General features: G+C 37.6%; 3 protein-coding genes across 5 annotated transcripts; 2 read left to right on the top strand and 1 right to left on the bottom strand.

Moving 5' to 3' along the window:
- Positions 1 to 449: 449 nt before the first annotated feature.
- On the top strand, positions 450 to 4,273 carry LOC113323494. 2 transcript variants are annotated; one of them, XR_003347658.1, is made up of 6 exons: positions 450 to 976; positions 1,140 to 1,279; positions 1,387 to 1,428; positions 1,526 to 1,693; positions 1,917 to 3,510; positions 4,087 to 4,273. XR_003347658.1 is itself a non-coding variant. In XM_026571813.1 (5 exons), the coding sequence occupies exons 1-4, from the start codon at positions 915 to 917 to the stop codon at positions 1,599 to 1,601; spliced, it is 315 nt and encodes a 104-aa protein (XP_026427598.1). In that variant the 5' UTR covers positions 450 to 914; the 3' UTR covers positions 1,602 to 1,693; positions 1,917 to 2,099. The 2 variants fall into 2 exon arrangements, 1 of the variants encoding a protein (XP_026427598.1); XM_026571813.1 differs by lacking the exon at positions 4,087 to 4,273 and having other exon boundaries at positions 1,145 to 1,279; positions 1,917 to 2,099.
- Positions 4,274 to 7,877: 3,604 nt separating this feature from the next.
- On the top strand, positions 7,878 to 9,402 carry LOC113323493. Its single transcript, XM_026571812.1, has one exon. It carries the CDS (start codon positions 8,002 to 8,004, stop codon positions 9,187 to 9,189), a length of 1,188 nt encoding a protein of 395 aa, XP_026427597.1. The 5' UTR covers positions 7,878 to 8,001; the 3' UTR covers positions 9,190 to 9,402.
- Positions 9,403 to 11,673: 2,271 nt separating this feature from the next.
- Positions 11,674 to 17,072, bottom strand: LOC113323495 (low temperature-induced protein lt101.2-like). Of its 2 annotated transcripts, none has more exons than XM_026571814.1 (2): positions 12,025 to 12,187; positions 11,674 to 11,890 (listed from the first exon to the last, which is right to left on the bottom strand). In XM_026571814.1, exons 1-2 carry the CDS (start codon positions 12,103 to 12,105, stop codon positions 11,807 to 11,809), a joined length of 165 nt encoding a protein of 54 aa, XP_026427599.1. In that variant the 5' UTR covers positions 12,106 to 12,187; the 3' UTR covers positions 11,674 to 11,806. The 2 variants fall into 2 exon arrangements, 1 of the variants encoding a protein (XP_026427599.1); XR_003347659.1 differs by lacking the exon at positions 12,025 to 12,187 and adding an exon at positions 16,526 to 17,072 and having other exon boundaries at positions 11,815 to 11,890.
- Positions 17,073 to 24,103: the final 7,031 nt, after the last annotated feature.

The following is a 24,103-nucleotide window of genomic DNA, read 5'->3' as shown; positions in this document are numbered from 1 at the left end:
ATCTCTTTATGATGTATTATTTTGTGATTTTGATGGGGTCTCCATTTTTTTCGAAAGTTTTTGTAAGTTTAAGATGAAATTAATGAGGTGTTTGAGATTGAAAGATTAACACTGAAGAGTTTCAAGAGTTTGAGATTGGAGGATGAAGATTGAAGTGAAATTATAAAAAATTTTAGGTGTCAAAAGATAAAAAAGGTGTGATTTTGAAGTTGAAAATTGTTGTATTTATAGGGAGATGAATTATAAAAATTGAATGAAAGTAGCCGTTGCCGGATCACCCAAGCAAGGTCGTCTCAACGTGAGAATAGTGTCGTCTTACCTTGGGTTGAGAGTCGGCTCAGTATAGGCCGATCGGCTTTTGTTGATGTGCTCGGCTCAAGAAGAGGCAACTGTCTCAAGTTGAAACTCGATGGGAAAAATCCTCATATCCGTCTATTTTACTTGTTTGACAGTCTCACTGTAGGTGTATAATAGGCAAATATCATAGTTTGTCATGGCCGCTGGAGAGTTGCCCTTTATATATACAATGGATTTGGATTGGATTGAACCCGACATCTCGCCATCACAGAACCGTAGTTGCTTCATCGACAACGTTGTCTTCTCCCGGGCGTACTCAAACAAGGAATTTTTAATGGAGTTCATTCCTAGCAACAAAACTTTTTTACTCTTTTCTTTATAGTCATCATCAAAACTCATCTCTTTCTCTTCTTAACTTCAGTTCCTTCCCAAGTTACACCAACTCTTCTTGTTCTTCTTCGTTTGTAATCAATTACCTGATCAATTTCATGTGCACCGCTAGTGAGAAATATAACTAAAAATCTGACGGTTGCCGGTCAATTGCCCTTCTATTTTCAAGAAACCCCGACCCTCACGAGATCTTCCCCAATTATACAAAAGCCATTCACACGGCCGGCATGCGAAAACACACATTATTTCGAACAATTAAACCAGCGTCGCAACCGCAAACCACCAACAGGTAATATTAGGTTCTCTATTCTTAATGAATTGAGCGATCTCAATTATCATGTAGGGTTCTTGTTTTGATTTTAGGCTATCCTGTTCCGGTTTTAGGGTTCATTTTCTTGTTTCGATTTTAGGTATTTTGTTTTGATTTTAGGGTTTTTCTGTTTTGATTGTAGTGTAGGTACTCCCCATTTTCTCAAATGGCTAGTATCCGTGATGAGCTGAAGATGTCTGTTGAGGAGGAGGAGGAGGAAAGGAAGAGCAATGCTATCCTTAGGAAGGAACTAATAGCAAGAACACTAAGGCAAAGAGAAAGGTAACTTTATTGCTTTCTTAGATTTTGTTGAATCATCTACAGTATTACTAATAAAGTTACTGGTAGTTGTTCATGGTTTATGATTCCTCGATATCCTCTTGTTGCAGTACTAATGAATATTTGAAAGCTCTGGGGGAGGAGCCCATAAGGTATTGATTCATTATGTTAACATTTTGTATCGTTGTTTTTATGCCCAGTGGTTTCTGTCAATCATACTTTTATATAATGAGCTCTTGTTTGGTGCAGTTACGATTCCGAAATTACCGAGCATGATTGGCTCCTTAATCTTTCTGAAACGGATCACTACGGATATCCTAGATGACAACGACAGTCGAGGAAAGTTGTTCATAAAGAGAAAAAGGTATCCCGCAAAAGCCTTAGCTGGCAGCAAGGAGGCTAATGGGGCGGACTTGTGTAAGTAATCCTTCAGCTTCGCTTATCTTCAGTTAGGCCATCATTTTCATGAGTACGTTTATCAATTGAAAATTCCCACAAATGAACTGTATATGCCATTACTTCGCAAGGATGAAGGAATAACATTAATTTCCGTACTCAGCTCACTTAGATTCAGATCTTTTTTCTTGTCATTGATTATTCATGTATTTTATTTATACTGACATTTCCATTGTATTGTCAGAGTAAAATCAAGGTTCATCTGCAGTTGTCTTTCGGGAAGTAGCCGCTCATCAACCTTCCCTCATTTTTTGGAACTCAGTTTGCTCTTTTTTCTCCTTCTTTATGTCCTCTTCGAACTTGTTATACATGCTGTAATCTGGAATTCTAATGAAGACAGGTCGTTTATGCCTTTGTGGTTCAAAAATTAGTCTCGTGTTTTTTTTCTTCCACAAATCTATACGTCACATGCCTCGGTAGTTCGCTTAAGGATAGGTCTTAAGCCATCACAAACTGCTATTGGTTACACTTAAGCGAAATGCGATTCCCAAGTCATATGTGATGTAGGAAACCCTTAAGCAGTGAAGAAAGTGCTTTATTTCCGTGGAGGTGATAGGACATTCCACAGTTTTAGTTAGCAAGGTTTGCAATATTAATTTGATTGGCTAACTCACATTTTAGCTTACGAATTCGTATAACCAGCTACTAATACTAGAATATGAACCTTTGAATTAGGGAGTTCGTATAACTGGTAACTGGTTACTAGTTAGGTGATCGAAATTGAGTTTTGAAGTTTTTATTTTAAAGCCCCATGTGCCACTTCGAGACGAAAGATCAGATTGTTGTTCTGATTATTGTGTCCCTTTTCTGGAAAGGTGCCACTTTCTTGATCACCTGTTTAGTTTCTTAAATATGTTAAGAAGCGGTGGTACACTACGAGATGATCACCTATGGTTGTCTGGCTTATGAAAGTCAGGCTTTTCTTGTCACTGCACGGACTAAAGCCAATAGAAGTCGCAGTTTTAGGCGGTAATTGTCGATGTGTTGAGATTCTTTTTCCAGTGACTTCTCCTATTCCATCATATGCTGACGGGAGCGTAAATGGAACAATGAAGCATGCAAATCCAAAGAAGTTTGAAAAAGAGGTAACCATGATTTATCTTTTTCTTTCTCTTTTTGAGATTTTGGATAGTGTTTCAAGTTTCAACATTTTGGGACCAAATTGACTTCACTAGTTTTTCACTGACTTTCTGTAAAGCAACTATCACTTGATGTTCTGGATCAATATAAGATTTGTACTGTGTATGTCATACCAGTAACTCTCCTGTCATTATATTTGTTTCCGTTGGCATTCAGCAGTTTCAAACTTCCATGCAATGAAGCTCGTAAATGTGTAGTTTATAGAAACATTTCAAGCAAATTTACTGTATTAAATCTTCTAATTATACATCTCAGTTGTTTTTGAAGTCTTAAAAAGTTGTTATTTAGCTTAATTCATATGCAGAAAGACACGTTGTTGCTATAGTAGAGTTAAGATGGGAAACCACCCATATGCACGTTTCCACATTGTCTCACGGTAATCTTTAAAATTAGAAGGTGTTGGGTTCTTAGCCTATTTCTTTCAAGGTGTCTTGTATTTTACTTTCTCCCAGTGATGGATTGGTTACTCTAGTAATTTATTTCTCGGGCCCTCCGCCCTCCACATAAGCCTGGCGATGCAATCTTGCTTTTGAAGATGCTAAATGCATGCTGGAAAGACCAGACTGTCCTAAGGCTTTTTAGCCTTTTCCGATAGTTTGGAAGTGGATCCTGGAAACAGAGCTTGAAGATGCATTCAGGTTAGGTACCATTCTATTTATTTCTTCCATTTCATGTATTACTTCTAGCATTCCTGCTTAGCAAGTTTATCATTGGAACCTGTAGCGGTCCTGGTTGGAGAGTGAAGCTGAACTGATTAGATAACCAATAACACAGGGGAATTAAAACTCCATAACTATTACCAGGAGTGATAAGGCTAGGGTTCCTGTAACACAAGGTGGTTAGGATGCTCTAGATATTGCTGATTATTTTAATCTTCCTTCCCGTTATAGCTGAAATAGTGATAAACCTCGGAATTTTTACTATACATGGTTTTGAACCCCTCCTTGTCACAAGATAAAGCATGTAGACCAACGTCTAACACGGGGCTAAAAGCAACAGTGTTGCTTAAATAGAGACACACTCATAGTAATCACAGTCAGTTCCCGTAAAATGTTGATTCAGGTCTTCTTCGACTCGAGTCGTTTTTAACACGAACTATGTAACTTATGTATTTACCATGTAGCAACACAGAACTAAGATGGTCGTTTTTGTGATTTGCTTCTCTCATACAGTTGGACCTGTTCTAATTTATTTCACTCTCTTCTTTTCTACAGGGAGTTTTCTTTAGCCCAGGAGGCCATGATTAAAAGGAAGATAATGGATATACATACAGATACTCCGATCCAGTCTTTTTTGGGGAAGTTTTAGTCATCTTCTGTAAAAAGTTAGAAAGTCACTAAAACAATCTCTTGAACAATGTAGTAGCTCTTGAAAGTCTCTTTTGTAAAAAGGCAGGTTTACAAAAAAGTTTACAGGTTTTAGTTGTTTTTCGACTTCTGGAGGTCGAAAAATCAAAAGTCAGTTTGCCTATAATTTGATAGAAAAGTCAACTTTATGTGCAGCTGCTTCTGACTTTTGCTTCTGACTTCTATATCTAGAAAAGCTGAAGTGACCTGGGAAAAGTAGAGTTGGCACAAAAAAAAAAAATTTGAACAGGAGAAGTAAAGAAAATAAGGGGAGAAGAAAAAGCAAGCAAGAAAAGGATTGATAATTTGATACAAAACTCAGGATGCTGATAATAGAAGAGGTTTCTCGAGATTGAAATACATGTCTTGGTGAAGAGAAAACATAGCAATCAAAACGAGAAAGAGAAGCTGCCATGACTTTCATTCTACTACTCTTTACTTGTGAATGTGCTTGAAAGATGAGACAAAATCTTGTAAGAGCAAGTTTTATGGTGGAATTCATCCATCTTCCACGCCACCTCAGCACTTGGAACTGTGGATGGAAGTGCAAGTGTAACGGTGGAACACAGAAAACACTAATAAGAATAGCGTAAAACGCGAATAATAATAGCGCAGGGAAAACGCTATTAAGAGTACCGATGGACTCAAGTCAACGGTCAAAACGCTATTCTTAATAGCGCCAAACGTAATTGTTAATGGCGCTAAGAAAACGCTGTTGTTAATAGCGCTTAACGCTATTGTTAATAGCGCTTTTTGATTCTTATATCCAGTAACACCATCGGCCCCTTCTTCTTCTTTCTCAGTTCATCTTCAACTCGTGAAAAAAAAAAGGAAAAACCAAACCTAAAAAACCCCCTTGTTGATTTATGGCATGATGGTTCAAATCAATGAAATTGCTTCAAAGGGTTTGTTCTCTGCTTCATAAGGAACCAAAGCATACTTAAATTTCTCAATTTGATTGAGAATCCAAAGAGAGGTTAGTTGAATTATAATTTGAGTTTATTTTATGGTTTGATGAAATGTTAGGACTTTAGATGATATTATTGTTGATTGTATGCATGATACTCGATTGTATGATGAATGATAACAATTTTGATTCTAACAATGACGAACTTGACATGTAATTTAGGGTTTTAGATGATGAACATTGTGAAATTACCATGAGATAATGAATTAATTAACATGTTTTAGTTACATTATGTAAACAATTTAAGTGCATTGTGTGACTATATTGTTTTTATTTGATGATTTTGTATAGATTATGGATATGGATGTGTCTATGATCTTGAGTTCAAAAGAATCGGATGAGAAACATATTTCTACAAGTATAGACCCACTTGATACATAACATGATATCCCGTTTAGAAGTAATCTAGAAGACCTTGAGGATTTATATAATCGTGTGGTGGTTCATGAAAGTGCTAGTCAAGTTCTTCAAAATTCCGGCCTTGCTAGATTTTTTTTAAATTAGAATTAAGAGAGCTGATCAACAACTAGCTTATAGCACCAATTCGTTTACATTGTGCTAGTCAAGTTCTTCATAGAGAGGTGGTGGTATAGCACCAATTCGTTTCATTTCCCAAACTTTGAAATTGGTTTCACCCCTTTAGATTTTGTTCACTTAACCGGAATTCCTATTGGAAATGGTCGTAGAAGATTGGAACACGCCGCTACAAGTAGATGGAAAAGTAGAGAAAATCAACAACTAGAGGATACCTACTTTAGACCTATGCATGGGTATGCACACTACAACAAGCACTCACCTGAATTTCCTATTAGTTGCCTCGCAAACTATATCAAGGACAATCCAATTAATGATGAAAATTGGGAGATTGTGACTCGATACTTCTTATTATGGGTGATTTCAAAAGTTTTAATGGCACGTACCACTACAAGAGAAAACAAAGGTTGGATCGCTTCCTTGCGTGATTTGAAGTATTTTTAGTATCAATCAAGTTTCAATTTCATTCAATTTTATCTTCTTTTTGGTTTGGTTTGGTTTGATTCAATATATGAAACCAAAAAACTAGTTTGTTCAAGAAGAAAAAGAAAAAATGAGAGACTAGAAAAAAAACGAAGTATAGGATAGGAGAAGTCGAGTGGCGGTTGGATGTTTTTTGTGATTAGCGCAATTAAGATTGGCGTTTGGTGCAAATAAGAATGGCGCTTAACGCTATTCTCAATTGCGTTTTATTCTACACCATTGGATTCTCAACGGCTCCTTCTAATCAACGACTCAAAATAAACACGATTAAGAACGGCGCTTAACGCTATTCTCAATAGCGTTTCAACGGTCAAATTTTCAAAATTAAAATTTATCTATAAAAATTGGCTTCTTCAACACAAATCAAACCATCCCAAAATCTCAAGATTTTCTTTGCTTCCTATCTCTCCTGATTTTATATTTTTAATTCCAAACCTTCTTTCAATCAAGTGCAAGTATGGCATACACTGCAAATGAAGATGTTGCAATCACCAAAGCTTGGATGAGAATTAGTCTCCAACCGATTGTTGGACAAAATCAAGGAGTCAACAACTATTGGGAAGGGGTGCTTCAAGCCTTTTTAGAAGAAGCGGGTGGTAATGAAAACGGAAGAACAAGACAAAGTATTCAAAATAGGTGATCGGTGATAAAAAAGAAAACCAAAGTTTACATGGGTATCATACATTCAATTTATGCAAATATCGGAGGAGGATGGACGTTAGAAGAAGTTGTAAGTATTATTCAATGAAACCTCTTATTTTCAATTATCTACATATTTTAAGTCATTAATTTTCTAAATGAGAGATTATGTTTATTTATTTTGTAGGAGGCACATGCTAAAACTCTATATTCTCAATAAAACAACCAAGATTTTGCACATGATCATGTGTACCAAATTCTTAAGAACCATCCCGCTTTCGGAAATGATGAAGCTTGACAATGAAAATAGGATCATGATAAATTCTAAATATTAGTTATCTGAATCCATGTAATGTCGTTTTTAGTTTTTTTAATCCATGTAACTTAATCTATGAAATGAAAATTAGCTAATTTAAATCCTGTTTCAATTTTCAAATTTATAAATTTTGTTTTGTACTTTTAAAGATTTTTTATTTTCAATTTATAGGTAAGGAAACAGGAATGATGTGGGAAGAGTGTAAGAAAAATAAATAACATGAAACACTATTGTTAATAGCGCGCAACGCTATTGTGAATAGCGCTTAACGCTATTGTTAATGGCGCTAAGAAAACACTTTTGTTAATAGCGCTAAACGCCATTCTTTTTGGCGCTTGACTTACGCTATTTTGATTAGCGTTCAGCGCTATTCATATTAGCGTTTCTTGTCCTCTACTGCCCCAATTTTATTGGCGTTCAGCGCTATTTTTATTGGCGTTTAGATGGATTCCACGGACCCTTCCATCAAACTATGGAACCTTGCTTGGATTTTCTGTAAAAAACCCCAACTTGGAAGTCACTAGACTTGACATTCCATGAATTTTCCACACTTGGAATAGGTTGGATTCCACCGTAAAAATTGTGCTAATAGATTTGGTATGTGTAAGTGTAGCTGTTGAAGATAATAAAAAGGAAACAAAAACTTGCAATGCTGCCACCAATTTTTGGTCTGGCATTTTCCATACATGGGTCTGGATAGGTGTGGCTCCAAGCCTCCAAGACACTAAGACACTGACAGTACTCATCAGTTCATTCTCAGTGCTCAGCAGTTTCTTTCAAATTCCGATCTTTCGCCATTACCAAACCCTAGTTGCTTCGTTCTTCCTCTTCATCTTCTTCGACAATGTTGTCTTCTCTCCGGCGTGCAGTATGTCAAACAAGTAACTTTAACGGACTTGATTCATCAGCAACAAACCATTTTTACTGTTTTCTTTATACTCAAAACTCATCTCTTTCTGTTCTTAACTTCAGTTCCTCCCCAAATTACAGCAATTCTTCTTCATCTTCTTCACTTTTAGTCAATTACCTGATCAATTCATGGGGATTATCTGAACATCAAGCTATTGCTGCTTCTGAAAAAATTGATTTCAAAACCTCAACAAAACCAGATTCAGTCATTAATCTACTTGAAAATTACGGATTCACTAAACAACACATCTCTAAAACCATTTGTCAGTGTCCCTATGTTCTCTCAAATGATCCTCAGAAAACCCTTAAACCCAAACTTGATTATTTCAACTCCAAAGGGCTTTCTGGACTCGACCTTGCCAAGTTCGTCTCTACTAACACAGGTATCCTTCGTCGTAAATTAGGGACCAGCATAATGGTTTCCTTTGAAAACTTGAAGAACATGGTTCACAGTGACAAAAACGTAGTTACGATTATCAAACGCCATTCATGGCTTCTTACGGGAACCCTGTATCTGAAAAACTTGGTGGTCAACATTGAGCATCTCAGAGATAAAGGTGTTCCTCAATCCAATGTTACTACGTTTCTTGTCGATCAGCCAAGCATGCTCACGACAAGCACCGGTAAATTTGAGGCGATTGTAGAAGAGATTAAGGGCATGGGTTTTGATCCTTCACAAGGTAAATTTCTTATTGCTATCAAGGCATTGAATGGCATGAGCAAATTGACCTGGGAAACAAAACTGAGTGCTTACAGGAAATGGGGTTGGTCAGATGAAGAGATTCAAAATGCTTTCAAGAAACATCCTAGGTGTATGACACATTCTGAGAAGAAGATAATGTCGATAATGGATTGCCTTGTGAATCAAATGGGTTATAATCCATCGCCTATTGCTGAATACCCAGTTGTTCTAAGTTTAAGCTTGAGGAACAGGATTATGCCGAGATGTGTCGTTATTCAGTTTCTAGTCTCCAAAGGAAAGATTGATAAACAAATTTCTTTAAGATCATTATTTGGAATATCTGAGAAGTCTTTCTTGGAGAAGTATGTGAAGAAATATGAGGCAGAGGCTCCAGAATTATTGAAGGTATACCAAACTTCACTATCTAGTAGTACTTGTTAAGCATCTAATGAGATGAATATGTTATAGATTAATGAAAATTTACAAATTATAGGTTACACAGTGCTATCCCTTTGTATTCTGTCTAAGTAGTACTCCTACGTAAGAGTTCTATGCTTTATCAGTAGTAAAGATGATACTCTTTTATTAGTTACATGGTATATAGATATTGAAGTTTCTGGAGTGACATTGACATAATATCCTTTCTCCTGTATGATTAACGTCTCACTTCTCTTTAACATTTCCCCTCCATGCTTGTTCTATCCAAGGCGTAAATTTTTCGTGATGCATATATCTCATTAGGGACAACAAGTAGCACATGTAATGGACCAGTAGTGTGCTATATCATGGCTTGATTTTAAGTAAAATTGTGTTGGATTTGTGAATCTTAGTTCTGAAAATGATAAGATAGATTTTGTTGTGCGAATATGAAGGTCAAGCATCTTTGAAGTTGTCGATTCATAGAGTCCACTTAAGCTGAGTTTGAGTTCTGAATTGTGTTTTAGGCTTTTAGCTATGTGTATTCCTTCTTTTTATCCCTGCACTTGGAAGTTTAATGAAGAAACTCCTAATTTGCATGGATCATTTCGCCACATAGCTTTATTTTATAAAACTGTCCATGGTTTCCTTCCCTATACGCTAGCCTAACCTAAAAATAGAGAAACTCCAATTAGTAACCCTTCTCTGAAAAATCCACTAGCTAGCCAGAAGACTAATGTCAACCAATGGGATAGATGGATACAAAAAGAAAGGCAGGCTTTTGTTGTAGAAATGGTGTGAAAGCCAAGAAATTTCTCATGCCTAGAAAGTACCTTGTGAAATAGTTGTTATCTGGGGAAAGATGTGTGGTGTTGAAGGTAACAGATGGGTCATTAGCGGGTTCAGATGTCAATGCTGCATGACGGACTCATGTAACCTATTAGGTCCACCTATCTCTCCAAATTCTGAATGAGATATGGAAAATCTAAACTAGAAAGGGAAACAGAGTTGTTTGGGAGTGCAGTTGTACCAGAAGAGGGGAAGCTGGGTATGAATGAAATCTACTGCAGAAATGTTTGGTGTTTCAGAAACAAGGTAGTTATATGAGCAATCTGTAGAATATGGTAAATTGCCAGACAAAGATTTGAGGACGCTGCACATGAATTTTGCAGCCTAGAGTTTGGGAGAAAGTGATTGTGTTGGCCGAATATATGTTTTCTCAGCTCAGTTTGTGGCAATGATTCCTGGTACAGATGATATGATTTTGAGGTGCATCTTGAGAATGAGGACACCAACCCCAGATGAAAAGGAGTTCTTCTGCCAGCTGCATCCAAAATCATCACCCTGATAGAATGATGGACACACTGAAACGCTCTGCAGTCCTCAGATATGAAGTGAGAAAAGCTAGAGAGCCGTTTAGTAGCCCCTCCTACAAGTGGAGATAATACTAGAAACCTGTGTCTTGTGAGCCCTGTAACTGAGCAATAACCTGTTATAACATAGACATTGAATGAAGATTTGAGAGTAATTGATGATCAAGAGGTTACCGAACTACCAGGATGCCATTTTGCCTGTTATAACTCGGAAGTTAGCATTCAACGGTAAGAGTGTAAAATGTTCTGCCGAAGATTTTGTCGCATATGCGCTGTCATTTCATCAGCTTTAGTAATTTTATTACTGCTGACATCAATTTGGATTATGCGGGCATCAATGTGCATCACTTTTACTTTGATGGCTCGCTTGATTAACCGATATGCATATATGCTTTCGCTTTAAAGCATCTCCTCTGATATGATTCTCGAGACGGACTAGCAGAGAAGATGAGCAGCCTCGAGCAAATGCAAGTATCATGTCTATCTTAAAAGTGTGACTCGAGTCCCAGTCCTGGTTATCTCGCATTTCCTGTCACTCAAACTAGATACAAGAAACCAGGGAAGGCAGGATTCAATTTTGTGTTGTTTCGTCTCCATATTCCAGAATGCAGTCCGGTCATTTAAACACGACAAGATCAAACTACACACGGGTTCTCAGCCAAGGTTTCCGGAGGATAAAAGGACAACATGAAAAGATCTAACGCTTACATGCCAACCGATGACATGGCTTCAAAAGCTGTTCAAAAGCTGTCCTATTAAGTTGATTCCGACTTATTACGAGATAAAAAAGCTAAAAAAGAGGTCGTACATTTTTCCTATGGTTGGTTGCACCAAGGACAAACCAATGAAACCATCACAGGAATTGGTGATAGAAAGATGCACAGGTTGCACAGTTATTTCCCGATAACGACAAGCATACATGACATGTCATGCACCGCCGAAGTGTAAATAAAACTATTATCTGGTCATCTTGCAGCAGTTTCTAACCTTATCGCCATACTTCACTGCAAGTCCCAAGACAACGTACCAGACCCATCACATATGAACGGTGAGTGAACCTCATTTTGGATTCATTTCTTAATACCTTGACCCCAAACTGACTAAACTGAGTTTTAAGAATTGTTCTTGTCCATGAAAAACACCTTAGTAATGATCAAAGATAAATACATTTATATTTATAGATCTAATACAAAACGTAGCAGTATAACAAACAACATCAAAAACATAACATCTATGATCACCATTATCACCCTTCCAAAGAGAGAAAACTACCCTACTAACACATAAATTGCATATATAATTCCAGGAATGTATCCCAATATCGTCAACAACAAACAAATCCAGAATTCCACCTGCCACAAATCAAACAACAACAAAAAAAAAACACATTAATCTCATCAAAATATATATGTTTGGAAATGGAAATTGCACCTCTAGCTGAGCTTATGAAATAATGTAAGGATAAGGAAAGGTTTTGAGTAATTACTCCACAGCCATAACGGAGGAAGACACCAACTGGTGGCAAAAGTATTGCTAATAATATCTCTACAAATGTTTCAGAACCCATGTCTTCAATCAAATTATGAGATCTATCTAGACGAAGAAAAGAGAGAAGAAGTTAATGAAGGAATGGGAAGGTTGAGAGAATGGGGAAAGATCTGAGATGATCAAGTTAAGCTTGAAATGTGTCTTCTTTGCATGGGAGAAGACAAATGTGGTCTGACAAAAGCAGTGTAACGGGCCACGTATTGCTCACTTGATAACACGTGTAAGCTATGCCGGGCGACTAGGTGAGTCATGGGAGGGGCTGGTTATAACTGTTGTAATGTTCACGGCCCATAAATATGTTAAACGAGCATTTGGTATCCAATTCATCAGCCCGACCCGCCCAACAGATTTTTGCGGGTGGGTGCACGATTACGGGCATAATCCGGCAGATTTTGGAGAGTCATGCCTTAAAAATCAAGTGGACACTTATGCTCGTGATGAATGTCGTTTCTTTTGGATGCCACCGTCATGTTCTGTTATGTTATGAATAGTGTTTTAGCTTAGTTGCTGAACTTTGTGTATTTATTAGGGGTGAGCAAAAAATCCGTAACCGCGGATTTTATCCGTATCCATCCGTAAAATTGCGGGTGAAAACCAATCCGCAATAGTTATGGATCAGACATGGATGCATTTTCAAATCCGCATGCGGTGCGGTTACGGTTACGAGTGGGCTTTAAAAACCGCGGATTATCCGCACCGCAGGGCAACCTACTTATCTATCTATTTGAATGCTTGCAATGAACTGTCAAGTTCAAATTCATGCTAGTAGCATTGTTTTCAGTACTTACAAACGCAGCATATTGCAACCAAGAACCTTTGAGGCTTATAATATTCTCGGACTTTCTTAATGGGCCTCGTCTGTTTTGGAATATCTGTAAGTGCTACACTTATAAAGCACATAGTTCAGGAATTACTTCACCAGATCCTTGAATGAGAACAATATATCCCTTGGGCCTTCGCAGCATTTACAACACTAGTATCAGGCCGCCTTACAGAATCAACACACGGAAGACATAATTGCTGGGAAATTTATATACTTCAAGAAAACAATTACGGCTGTGAATTCGGCTCTAGCAGTCTAGCTAATCTTTTTTTTTTTTCTTTTTGTTTTACCAAATCCGCGGTTAATCCGCAACCGGTCCGTACAATCCGCGGATATGAAATCCACGGATGATTGGGCCGGTCACGGTTTGATTTTCCAAATCCGCAACTTTGACGGTTTGGTTGCGGGTGACCCCTAATCCGCAACCGTCCGTCCGTTGCACACCCCTAGTAATTATCATTTCCTTGACCTAAGTAGGCCCGAAGAAAAAATTGGTAGTGAATTTTAGCTCATTTCGATCAAGCCCAACCAAGATTGCTGTTTTGTGTTCTAAGCCCCTCATGGTAGCAAACTTTAGTGCCGCCGATGTTTGCACATGAGCAGGGATAAGCCAAGGAGGCACAATAAGCACAATCAGTAGATGTTGTAAGATAGTATATAAAAATATAGAATTCATAAGAAGAACATATCACTAAAAAATTATCTTCAGGTATACTATCATTTTGAGTTTTCTGAAAATTGACACAATTCTTGTAAAATAGTGTGTGGATAAAATTGTGCACTGATCCTCCCTTCTTGTGTGGGAGGCTTGAAGATGATGTCTCTGATGAGTATGTGGAGCACCGGGAGATCTGACCATGTTTTTAGATAACTAAGTGTGCTTCAGACTTAAGTTGCTAGCCGTGAGCATATCTAGGAGGCTCATTAGGAGGTTTATGCCTTGAGTGAGGTTGGTGCCTTACTGTTGTGTCTTGTACTAGTTTTAGGATGATCCTGTAAATCTTAATTGACATGAGACCGGTTGGGGCATGCTCATGGATTTCAAGTCCCATAGAGTCAGCTAGAACTTGTTCGAGAGGCTGAGAGTGAAGCTTGCATGTCTAATAATGTATTTTGCATGAGACCGTAGAACACTTGACTTAACCATCGTATCTCAAGGGATGTTCTAGGAGCTAGTCGTGAATCATATTCATATATGGAGCACACATCACCACCATATCTCGTATGGATGTGTTAGGAGTCAGTCACGATGTCCGGGGTAGACATGACCAGAGTATCTCGCGTGATGTACTAGGAATAAATTACAAGTCCCAGATAAGGCTTGAGTCGTGCTCGCAAGGCCGAGGCGTGAGCCGTGCTCACTAGAGACTTAAAGTATCATGCACTCGTGGAATCAACCATGGATGAGTCATGAGAAAAATGAGTAGGCATGACCAGTGTATCCTGCGGGGATGTCATAGTAGGAGCCGTGTCTATATGTATAGAGTCTAAGGATTGAGTCTCGAGAGGCCGGGAGTTGAGTCTTATTCATGAGAAGACGAGCACATTCTTTCTCATATATGGATGAGCAGAGTATTACCCATAAGGAGGCTAGCGGGGCCTCGCTCATATGAGGCTGGACGGAATCTTGCTCATGAAGCTGAGATCATAGGCTAGGCCGCGAATTTTTTTTAGGGGTGGATCGAGTCTTAATCTCGAACTGAGGTATGAATCTTCGTAGTCTTGACTTTGTCGTAAATTTTAGACCGGACCCTAAGATGGCCATTTTGCTCCAGTTCAAAATCCACCATCTACATATGTAATAATAATTTGGAAATATAAAAAAAGTTAAGAATAAACATTTTGTTTTCCTGGCTTAGATTGGAACCTAAGGTGTTCCATATATCGACTAACTGTTTCTCGAAAAAGTTAGGGACTGAGTGAGAGTCCAGTTTTGATGTCAATGTCTACGCGAAATATACATATTTCGACGTCACAAAGTAGGGCTCTTTGAATCTCGTCAAGTACGAATAAGTAGAGGTGGCCAAAAGCACAATAAAAAAAAACGAAATAAACAAAATTCATACAAGTGGGGATGCTCGACAAAATCGGCAGATGTAATCATGGGCAAAGTTGCATTAAAAGGTGGGTGTGCAATTGCACCCCCTCAAATGTGAACTCTCAAGCTTAGTTCGAGCTTGTTTATCTTATTTTAGGTCATTTTTTTTTGTAAATTTTGAAAACATATGCATTATGTTTTCCACTACGACGGGTGGGGGTGGGGGCATCATCCTCTTCATGACTATGGTCGACGCGTGGATATTTTCGATTTTAAACTGAAGACCTTTTAAATAAATTTGAATAGACACGTCTATGCCGATAGCCATTATTGATTCCTTTTGAATGTGTCGTTTGGTGATGAACATACATCTCCGAACGACATGAAATACCTATAAGTAGCAATGATTGTTTCTCTGAAAACAAATCATCAAAACAATATTTTTTTTCTTTTTCTCTAATAACATCATTAGAATCTTAAACAATGTGTTCTTGGTCGATTCAAGGAAGTACAATCCTTGAATTTGTTATAGTGTTAGGGCTACATTGATTTCTGAAGACATAATTCGAGTGACTTATTATAGTCGCCAATTAATTGAGAGATGTCGAATTATTGTCTAAAAGAATCGAAAGAGCCTTGAAGTCAGGGTTACACCATTCTTCTGTTTGTTTTCATCATCTAGTTTTGACTCAATTTTCCAGCAATTTTAACCCTTTTGCATATGCGTTGATTGGTAACTTACCTTCCCATTTTCCAAACCCTGGCTCAAGGTGAAGGCGACCCCATGCAAGGGTTTGCAACTGCACCCCCTTGATTTTCAAATTTGAACTAATTAAGTCCTCCATTTTTCAAGCTGGTATATATATATATATATATACACATACACATTAGTTTGCACCCCTAAAATTCCAATGTATGCACCCCACCCCACCACCACCACCACACCCCTAGCTAAAGCCCAAAAGCAAACACGTCCAGAAAACTCTTTTTCTCCATATACAACACGAATCACATGAGACTTGAAACTAAAAAAGCAAACAAAAAACGCAACTGTATTGATACCTAGTTTTTTCAGAAAAAAATATATATTTCTTTTCTCAATTGCATCCTGAGATTTAGAACTAAGATTCTATGTGTCTAGTGCTGCTGATCCTTAGAGTCTTTTAAATTACATCACAAATCTAGGTACCTTCTTCTTTTTATCCAATTTTAAAGTTTTGATCAATAAGTTCATGTCAAAATTTCGTGGGTTTAGTTTAATTCATCTTGTATAGAAAATTAGGATATTGGGTATTTATTATTCTTCTGAAGTCATGTTTAATCAAATATATTTTCTATTGAATTTTGGAGATTTGATCTAAATTAAAATTGGGGTTCATGTTAAATTTGGGGATGTTAGTATGATTTGTCTTGTTTGCAAAATTAAGAAATTGGGTATTTGTTTTTGTTTCTTAATTAGTATTTAATAACATCTATTGGTTTAATTTAATAATTACAGTTGATTTCTTCATTGATGTTTAATTTGTATGTAAATTTTTTCAACTATAGATAAGTATTTAATCAAGAGAAAGAGAACACCTGATATTCCTTCATCTTCTATTCCACCGGGTCTAAAACAAGTTCCTTCAATTTCTAGTACTCAAGTACCTCTATCTTCTGGTATTCATGGTCCACTAGTTCTTTCTGCCCATGTTCCTAGTCCACAATTAGCTTCCACTATTGTAAATGAGTTATCGATATTGAATCTTCAAACAGACCCTGCACTGAGAAAGCTGATCTTGAGTTATCATCCAAATGATCAAGATAAAGTACGAAGAGCTTATATGCAAAGGTGTCCCTGCCAACCTAAGAACTTTCCCTTTCCACAAAATCTAATGCGAAAAAGAAGCCATCAAGACGTTTCAACGAATCTTGGTTCTTAAAACATGAAAGTTGGTTAGAGTATAACATTTCCAAAGATGTTGCGTTTTGCTTGCCTTGTTATCTTTTCAGAAGTTATGTTAAGGGTAAAAGTGTTTGTGATGCATTTGTCAATGCAGGTTTTTCAAATTGGAGTCAACCTGATAAGTTAGAAAAACATGTTGGAAATGAGAATAGTGTTCACAATGAAGCTTGTGTGAAAAGTCGCGAGTTATTGCAAGAATCATATCATATTCGGAATTTCTTTAAATATCAAACAACACAAGACAGTTTGGAGTACAAGATTCATTTGACAGCATCAATTGATTATGTTTGATTTCTTTTATATCAAGGATTAACTTTTCGTGGCAATGGTGAATATGAATCTTCACGTAATCAAGATAAATTTCTTGAACTCCTTAAATACATAACTGAAGATAATGACAATATTAAGAGTGAAGTTATGAAAAATGCTCCCGGTAACATCAAGTTAACATCACTAGATATCCAAAAGAATATGAGTGCATCTATAATGAAAAATATGGATGTGATTTGCGACGATATTGGTGATTCCCTTTTTGTTGTTATGGTTGACGAGTCTCGCGATGTAGGACACTTTGTATACGTTATGTCAATAACAAAGGATGCATTATTGAAAAGTTAATTGCCATCATTCATGTCCATGAAACGACGATAATTTCATTAAAAAAATTCAGTTGATGCATTGGTGTCTATGGTTTAAATATAATGAGATTAAGAGGGCAGTGTTACGATGGTGCTACTAATATGCAAGGCGAGCACAATGAAATTAAGGCACTCATCTTAAGAAAAGCCATCAGTGTATGCTATTCATTGTTTCTCGCATCAACTTCAATTGGAATTAAAGAATGTTGCTCAAAAGCATGACGAGTTTGCGTTGTTCTTTAATATAGTTGGTGAAGTTGTTACTATTGTTTTTGCCTCGTGCAAACACAAAGATGTTATTCGAGAAAAAGAACTGGCTAGAGTGGTTGAACTTGTTGAAAATGGTGAACGTTTGAGTGGCTCGTGATTGAATCAAGAAACTTGCCTCAAACGACCTTCGGACACGCGTTGGGGTACATATTACAACACGTTGCTGAGTTTAATTTTGATTTTTCCATTAATTTTAGATATGTTGGAGATTGTAAGTCGAGAAGGTACTAGTGAAGCGAGGGAGAATCATACGTTTTTCATATCTTGATGCCGACATTTGATTTTATCTTTACTTTGTTTCTGGTTAGCATGCACTTTGTTATGAGTCACTGACGAGTCGTCGCACGCATCGGAACGAAATACCAAGACATTGTGAATTCTAGGAATTTGGTGAAGATATTCTAAAGACCAACTAAAGGCCATGCGAGATGGTGGGTGATGAGTGCCAAATATTGTATATATTTTATCCCTTTTTGTTGGCATTTACTCATCTTTTGTGCATTAATTCTACATTTTATCCCATATTCTGTATTTTCATTGTTTTCAAGAATAAATATTTTTCTTACTTAATTTTTGCATTTTTAGGTAATAAATGAAGTCTGGATGACTTGCGGAGCGAAAAGAGCAGAAAAGTAGTGAAAAGCCGGGAGAAATTACGCAAGGAAGCCGCGAAGAATGGTGCGCACAACCTCATTTTCTACACACAAAAACGCCTCCGTTCTCAGCCATCAGATCAGTTCTCAGAAGCATCCGACGGTCGCTCCTTCATAGAGCATCAAAATCTGAAGTCTCTGCCAAGCACCACAGCGCTGAAATTCCAAGCCTTCAGATTAGATGGTAGTTGAATCCAACGGTCGCTCCCTTGCTGTTCATCAAATCCCGATACTTCCGCTTAACAATAAAACACCTAACCCCATCTAGAGCCGTTAACTTCGTTGTATCAAAAAATCTGACGGTCGCTACCAACCTCTTCAGGAGGAACCATCCGATCCACCTACCAGCTTCACATCCCACGGCCCATCTCACGAAACATCACCTCTTGATGGACCCGCCTCACACCTACACCCCAAACAAACAGACCCTTCTCCCATTCTATCGATTCCTCCTCCTTCTTCCCCTTCTTCCCAAAAGTTGCAGAGCTCTGCAACTCCATCACCTCCACCAGCTGCACCTCCTTCTCGAGCCACACCACCACCACAACCACCCGACAACAGCAGCATCCTATCTCCCTAAGCCTAGCTGTTGTATCTAACCCACAGCTACCATCGCATCTCACTGACCTAGATGTGGGTTTGATGCAACACCTCGATTTAGGGCATCAGAAGAATGGAGAGGAGCATAGGGAACAATTGCAGAGCATGGGTCAGCGTCGAATTGGGTAATTTTTAATTGGGTGAAAACCCTAATTTGTAATTTGGGGGAAACCCTAATTTTGATGCTTTTGTATAAATAGAAGGGATGGGTATGGTGTAGAACTTGTTCTTGGACTAGCCAAGTTACCAATTAGGTTTAATTTCTTTTTTTGGTTCCAATTTTAATTGCACTGTTAATTTTTAGGGTTCTTGTTTGGCAATTTTAATTCTCTGTTTATATGAATGCTCACTGTTAGTTCACTGTTGTTGCTCACTGTTGTTGTCATGTTAGTTCACTGTTAATTTGTCATGTTAGTTCATTGTTAATTTGTCATGTTAGTTCACTGTTGTTGCTCACTGTTGTTGTCATGTTAGTTCACTGTTAATTTGTCATGTTAGTTCATTGTTAATTTGTCATGTTAGTTCACTGTTGTTGCTCACTGTTAGTTTAAATGCTCACTGTTAATGTTTAATTCACTGTCATGTAATGTTATGTTCCTGTTAATGCTAGGCTAGAAGCCCTTGAAGCTTTGATGTGATTGTGCAATGGAAGAAATCAGTGCTCATAGCAAGCTGATTTTCTTGCCATTCCTTTTGTATGCTTAGGTGCATTGTGTTGATTGAGTAGTTGGGAGAAACTAGTGCTCATAGCAAGCTAGTTCTCTTCCCATTCTATATGAATGCCTTAGCCTTGCCTTAGCCTTGCTCTGTTAGCTTCACCACATCCCTGCCCTTGGCCTTGGTTTGTATTGTCATCTTTCTTTTGCTGTTTAGTTTTTAGTCTGCTTCATCTCTTGCACTGCTGCATTCCCCTACTGCTACTGTTTACCTCCCTTGGCTTGCTGCAACCCTGTTGCTGCCACTCCACTTCCCTTGCAGCTACCCTGCTACCACTGCTGCATTGCTTTTCTTCCTTGGCCTTGTGCTGCTGCTACTTCTTTTTCTTGGCCTTGCTGTGCAGCTCTTGCTCCTGCTGCTGCTACTACCTGCTGTGCATTGCTTCTGCTACTGCTGAAGCCCAGATTAATTACAAAAGCCCACTGTGGACTTAATCAAAGCCCAGGTGAAAAGCTAGAGCCCAATTCTCAATTCACAGTCACTGTTAGCCCAAGGCCCAAAAGACCAAAAGCCCAGGTTTAATCCCAAGCTCAGTTCACTACACTGAGCCCAAGCCTAAGTTCAAGGCAAAGCCTAGTTCACTACACTGAGCCCAAGCCTAAGTTCAAGGCAAAGCCTAGTTCACTACCAAGCCCAAGTCACAAGTGAACTGTTAAGCCCAATTCACAGTTGAACTGTTGAGCCCAAAGCTCAAATCAGTTCACTGAAACCAAAGCCCATAGTCCACATTTCTGAGCCCAAGCTCAGTTCAATCCAATTCAAAATCATTCAAAGGCCCAAAGCACAATCATAATCCATTGGTACCCAAAGCCCAACAATAGCAAATTTGGAACCCAAAATAGCTAGAACACTCCAAACACTCCCGATCTCTGTGGATCGACCCGTACTTGCACGAGCTACAACTGACGACCGTGCACTTGCGGTATTACTGTAGGCCCCCGTTTTTATTGCGCTTAATTTTATACATATCTCCGGGCCCACCAAGTTTTTGGCCGGGGATAATTTTTAGGACCTTTTCGAAGCCTATCAAGTTTTTGGCGCCGCTGCCGGGGATTGGTGCTGTGTTTTTCTTGTGTTTTTCTTAGCTATTTTGCATTTCACTGCATAGCATTTGCATCTGCATCTGCTTCACTTCATTTGCTGTTGGACCTGCTGTTCTGAACCTGTTTTTCCTCTGCTGGGACGCCACCAAGGAAAAGAACCAAAACCCAACTGGGTTTTTGCAACAATATCAGAGCAGCTGGGCTGTGCTTAAAAGGTAACCCATTTAAGAGAACCCAACCTGTGGGCTTCCAAATTTCTTTAATTGTGGGCTTGTAATAATTAACCCAATCTTTTGGGCTTTTTATTTTTCTATTTTGGGTTTGTAATTAATTATTTTTGGGCTTGTTGTTTAATTTGTGGGCTTGTATTTATTTTGTGTGGGCTTGTTTAAATTCTTCCATTGGACTTGTATTTTGGACTTTGGGTTTAAACCCAGCTGAGCTTGTAACCGATTATGGGCCGCAGCCTTCCTTCCATTCCATTAGAGGACAAACAGTGGGCGTGCTCCCATTTCAAAAACCAAATTTTATTTAAAAAAAAAAAAAAAAAAAAAAAAATTTTTTTGCTCCCATTTTAAACCAAATTTTTTATTTCTCCCATCTTAAACCAAAAGTTTTATTTTACTCCCATTTCAAAACCAAATTTTCAAATGTCTCCCACCAAAACCAAATTTTTCCCAAAAATCCAAACCCTTTAAAAAACCAAATTTTGAGCTTTGTAAACTCTTTACTTAGCTTTTGAGCCAATCATGAATAGATCTTTTTCTACAGTTGGGGAGTACAACAAATCCCTTAGAGAACTTGCATATGGACAAAATTCACGTTATGAACCTTCCACGGACCATGATGTCAATAGTCATAGGAATTATTATGGACATTTTCAAAGTCCCGAGCCGCAATACATGAACCCTAATGACTATTCATACATGCATCATTCATCGCAACGTGAAAATGAACATTTTGCTAGTGCCTCACTCACACAATCATCACTTATGGATCAAATAGAAGCTCGAATCACAGCTTTAGAAATGCAATCACATGAGGAATCTGTCACATCTAATTTTCTTAGGCAACCTGAAATCTATGCATGTCCCGCATGTGGTAGTTTAGACCACCCTGTTGAGAATTGTCATATTTTGCATAATTTTAGGCAATCTAGAGAAAATCCAAGGTATGAAATGCCCATAAATTGTGAGAATGGTAGTCATTGGGACCATAATCAATCCTTTGAGGGTTGCGATCAATATTTTGTAAACCCTAATGACCATGCACACATGTACCATTCACCACAATTTGAACATGAAGAATTTTGTACTCCCATGAATTTAGACTCCACCACAGAAGCTTTAAGACTCTGTAAGCAAGACTATGATAGATCTACAGCACGAATTCATGCACATTTAGATCAGATTTTGCTTCACCGACAAAAGGAGAAAATTCATGAGGAAATGTATGTTGTCCCTAATGAAGTGTCTAGTCCCATTCATGTAAATAATGTCGAATATGAACCTAATTTAGAGGAACATGAATCGACTAATGACACCACCACTGTTAATGAGGACCAATATGCATGCTACCATGATGATGATTATGATGATTATGATGATATGTTAGAAGAACATGAAAATATTGTGGAACCTGTTGGTTCAATAACATATGGCTTCTCGCCCTCGACCTTCATGAATGCTGTTTTTTCTAATACTCATTGTAATTCATATGATTTTGATATTGACATGGGATTCGTACAATTATTCTGTGAAGATGAGCATGACATAGGAATAGTTGAATCTTCTGTAGACACCAATATGCATGAAAATATATTTGATGTGTCTGATTCTCTACCTAGGTCACATTGTGATATTTCTCCTGATTTGCCGATGCATGAGAATAAATTTGTTGATGATGTTGATGATTCTGAGTGTGAACTTGCCAATGTGATTGATGATTGTGAGCATGATGTGACATGTGTAGATGAGTTAGAAGATTTTGATTTGATTGATAATGATATGCCTATTCTTCTACCTAAGTCACAATCTGATGGCCTTCCACCCAACCTAGATTTGGTTTGTACCAATATTGTAAAACCAATTTTTCTGAAAATTCCTAATCTAGGATTGGAACTGTGTGCTTCCCAAGTCCTCTTGGACTATTTTGCTTCTAAGTATAATACATTTGAGGAACCACAGTTGGAAATTGCATGTTTGCCCGTCCCTAGCACAGTTCATTTCGAGCTAGACCTTTTGCATGATGAACCCCCGAAACTGCGCGATTTTTTTTTCAAAATTATATCTTCTGTAAAATCCAGGTTTGGGGGTAGCTCATTTTGTTTCACAGTTTCACTTGCGTTTCTTTCCTGTTATATATGTGTGAAGCTGTTGAAATGTCTACACTTTGTCTTTTGGATTGATCCTCAACTCTTTAGATTGTTAGTGTATGGTGAATTTTTTGTATATAATCCAGTAGATAAAATTTCTTAAAAACCCTTCTGTTCCTTTTGTATATATTTTGCTAATCCAATATGATCTCGGCTGAAATATGTTGGATTTTTTGCCTTGAATAACGGAGTTTTAATTCTGCTTTCGCCGAAATCGGGTATTCTCTCTCCTTTTACTCTACTCAGCATGTCCCTTTCCATATGTTGCATTTTAATCCTTTCCATATTTTGAAACATTGAGGACAATGTTTAGTTTAGGTTTGGGGGTATAGAGTAGATACCACGATAATATGCCATAATTGAAAACGAACTCCTTCTTCTTTTTGAAAAAATTGAAAAATTCCAAAAAAATTGAAAAATCAAAATTCAAAAAAATTAAAAAAATTAAAAATCATAAAAAATGGAGCTCATTTACCTTGAAATGTTGACTCTTGTGCAAATATGTATAATTATTAGGAGTCTTAGTCTAGATATTTAGGCACCCTGATTCTAGCACAATTCACATAGTGATAAGAAATTTGCACGCGCACGATCTACCAATACATGTATGGCCTCGATCTTCAAGGTGTTGGATAGGAAGTTACGATTGCCAATCACTTTAGAATACTGAACGAAACTTGACTAGCTTGTTCTTTGGTTGGTTGGGATAGAAGGTGGAGGTTACATTAAGAAAGACAACCATCGAATTTAACTGGGTGCATCAAAAAGGGCTACCTCTTGCAAGTGTCATGTAATCTTTTGTTTCCTTTTGTATATTTATCAAAAGTGTTTCCTAGTTCAAAAAAAAAAAAAAAACGATGTATATATTCAGAAAAAAAAAAAGAGAAAAAAAATATATCAGAAAAAAAAAAAAAAA

This window comes from Papaver somniferum, chromosome 11 (genome assembly GCF_003573695.1).
Source record: "Papaver somniferum cultivar HN1 chromosome 11, ASM357369v1, whole genome shotgun sequence".
NCBI lineage: Eukaryota > Viridiplantae > Streptophyta > Magnoliopsida > Ranunculales > Papaveraceae > Papaver > Papaver somniferum.
Note: the sequence above shows the minus strand (reverse complement) of the source record. Positions and strands in the feature narration are given on the sequence as shown.

Coding starts and splice junctions, on each gene's coding strand:
- LOC113323493 (XM_026571812.1), top strand. CDS start 8,002: ATGTTGTCTTCTCTCCGGCGTGCAGTATGTCAAACAAGTAACTTTAAC.
- LOC113323494 (XM_026571813.1), top strand. CDS start 915: ATGCGAAAACACACATTATTTCGAACAATTAAACCAGCGTCGCAACCG. Junction 977..1,144: donor CAACCGCAAACCACCAACAG/GTAATATTAGGT, acceptor ATTGTAGTGTAG/GTACTCCCCATTTTCTCAAA. Junction 1,429..1,525: donor CTGGGGGAGGAGCCCATAAG/GTATTGATTCAT, acceptor TGTTTGGTGCAG/TTACGATTCCGAAATTACCG.
- LOC113323495 (XM_026571814.1), bottom strand. CDS start 12,105: ATGGGTTCTGAAACATTTGTAGAGATATTATTAGCAATACTTTTGCCA. Junction 11,891..12,024: donor TCCTCCGTTATGGCTGTGGA/GTAATTACTCAA, acceptor GATTTGTGGCAG/GTGGAATTCTGGATTTGTTT.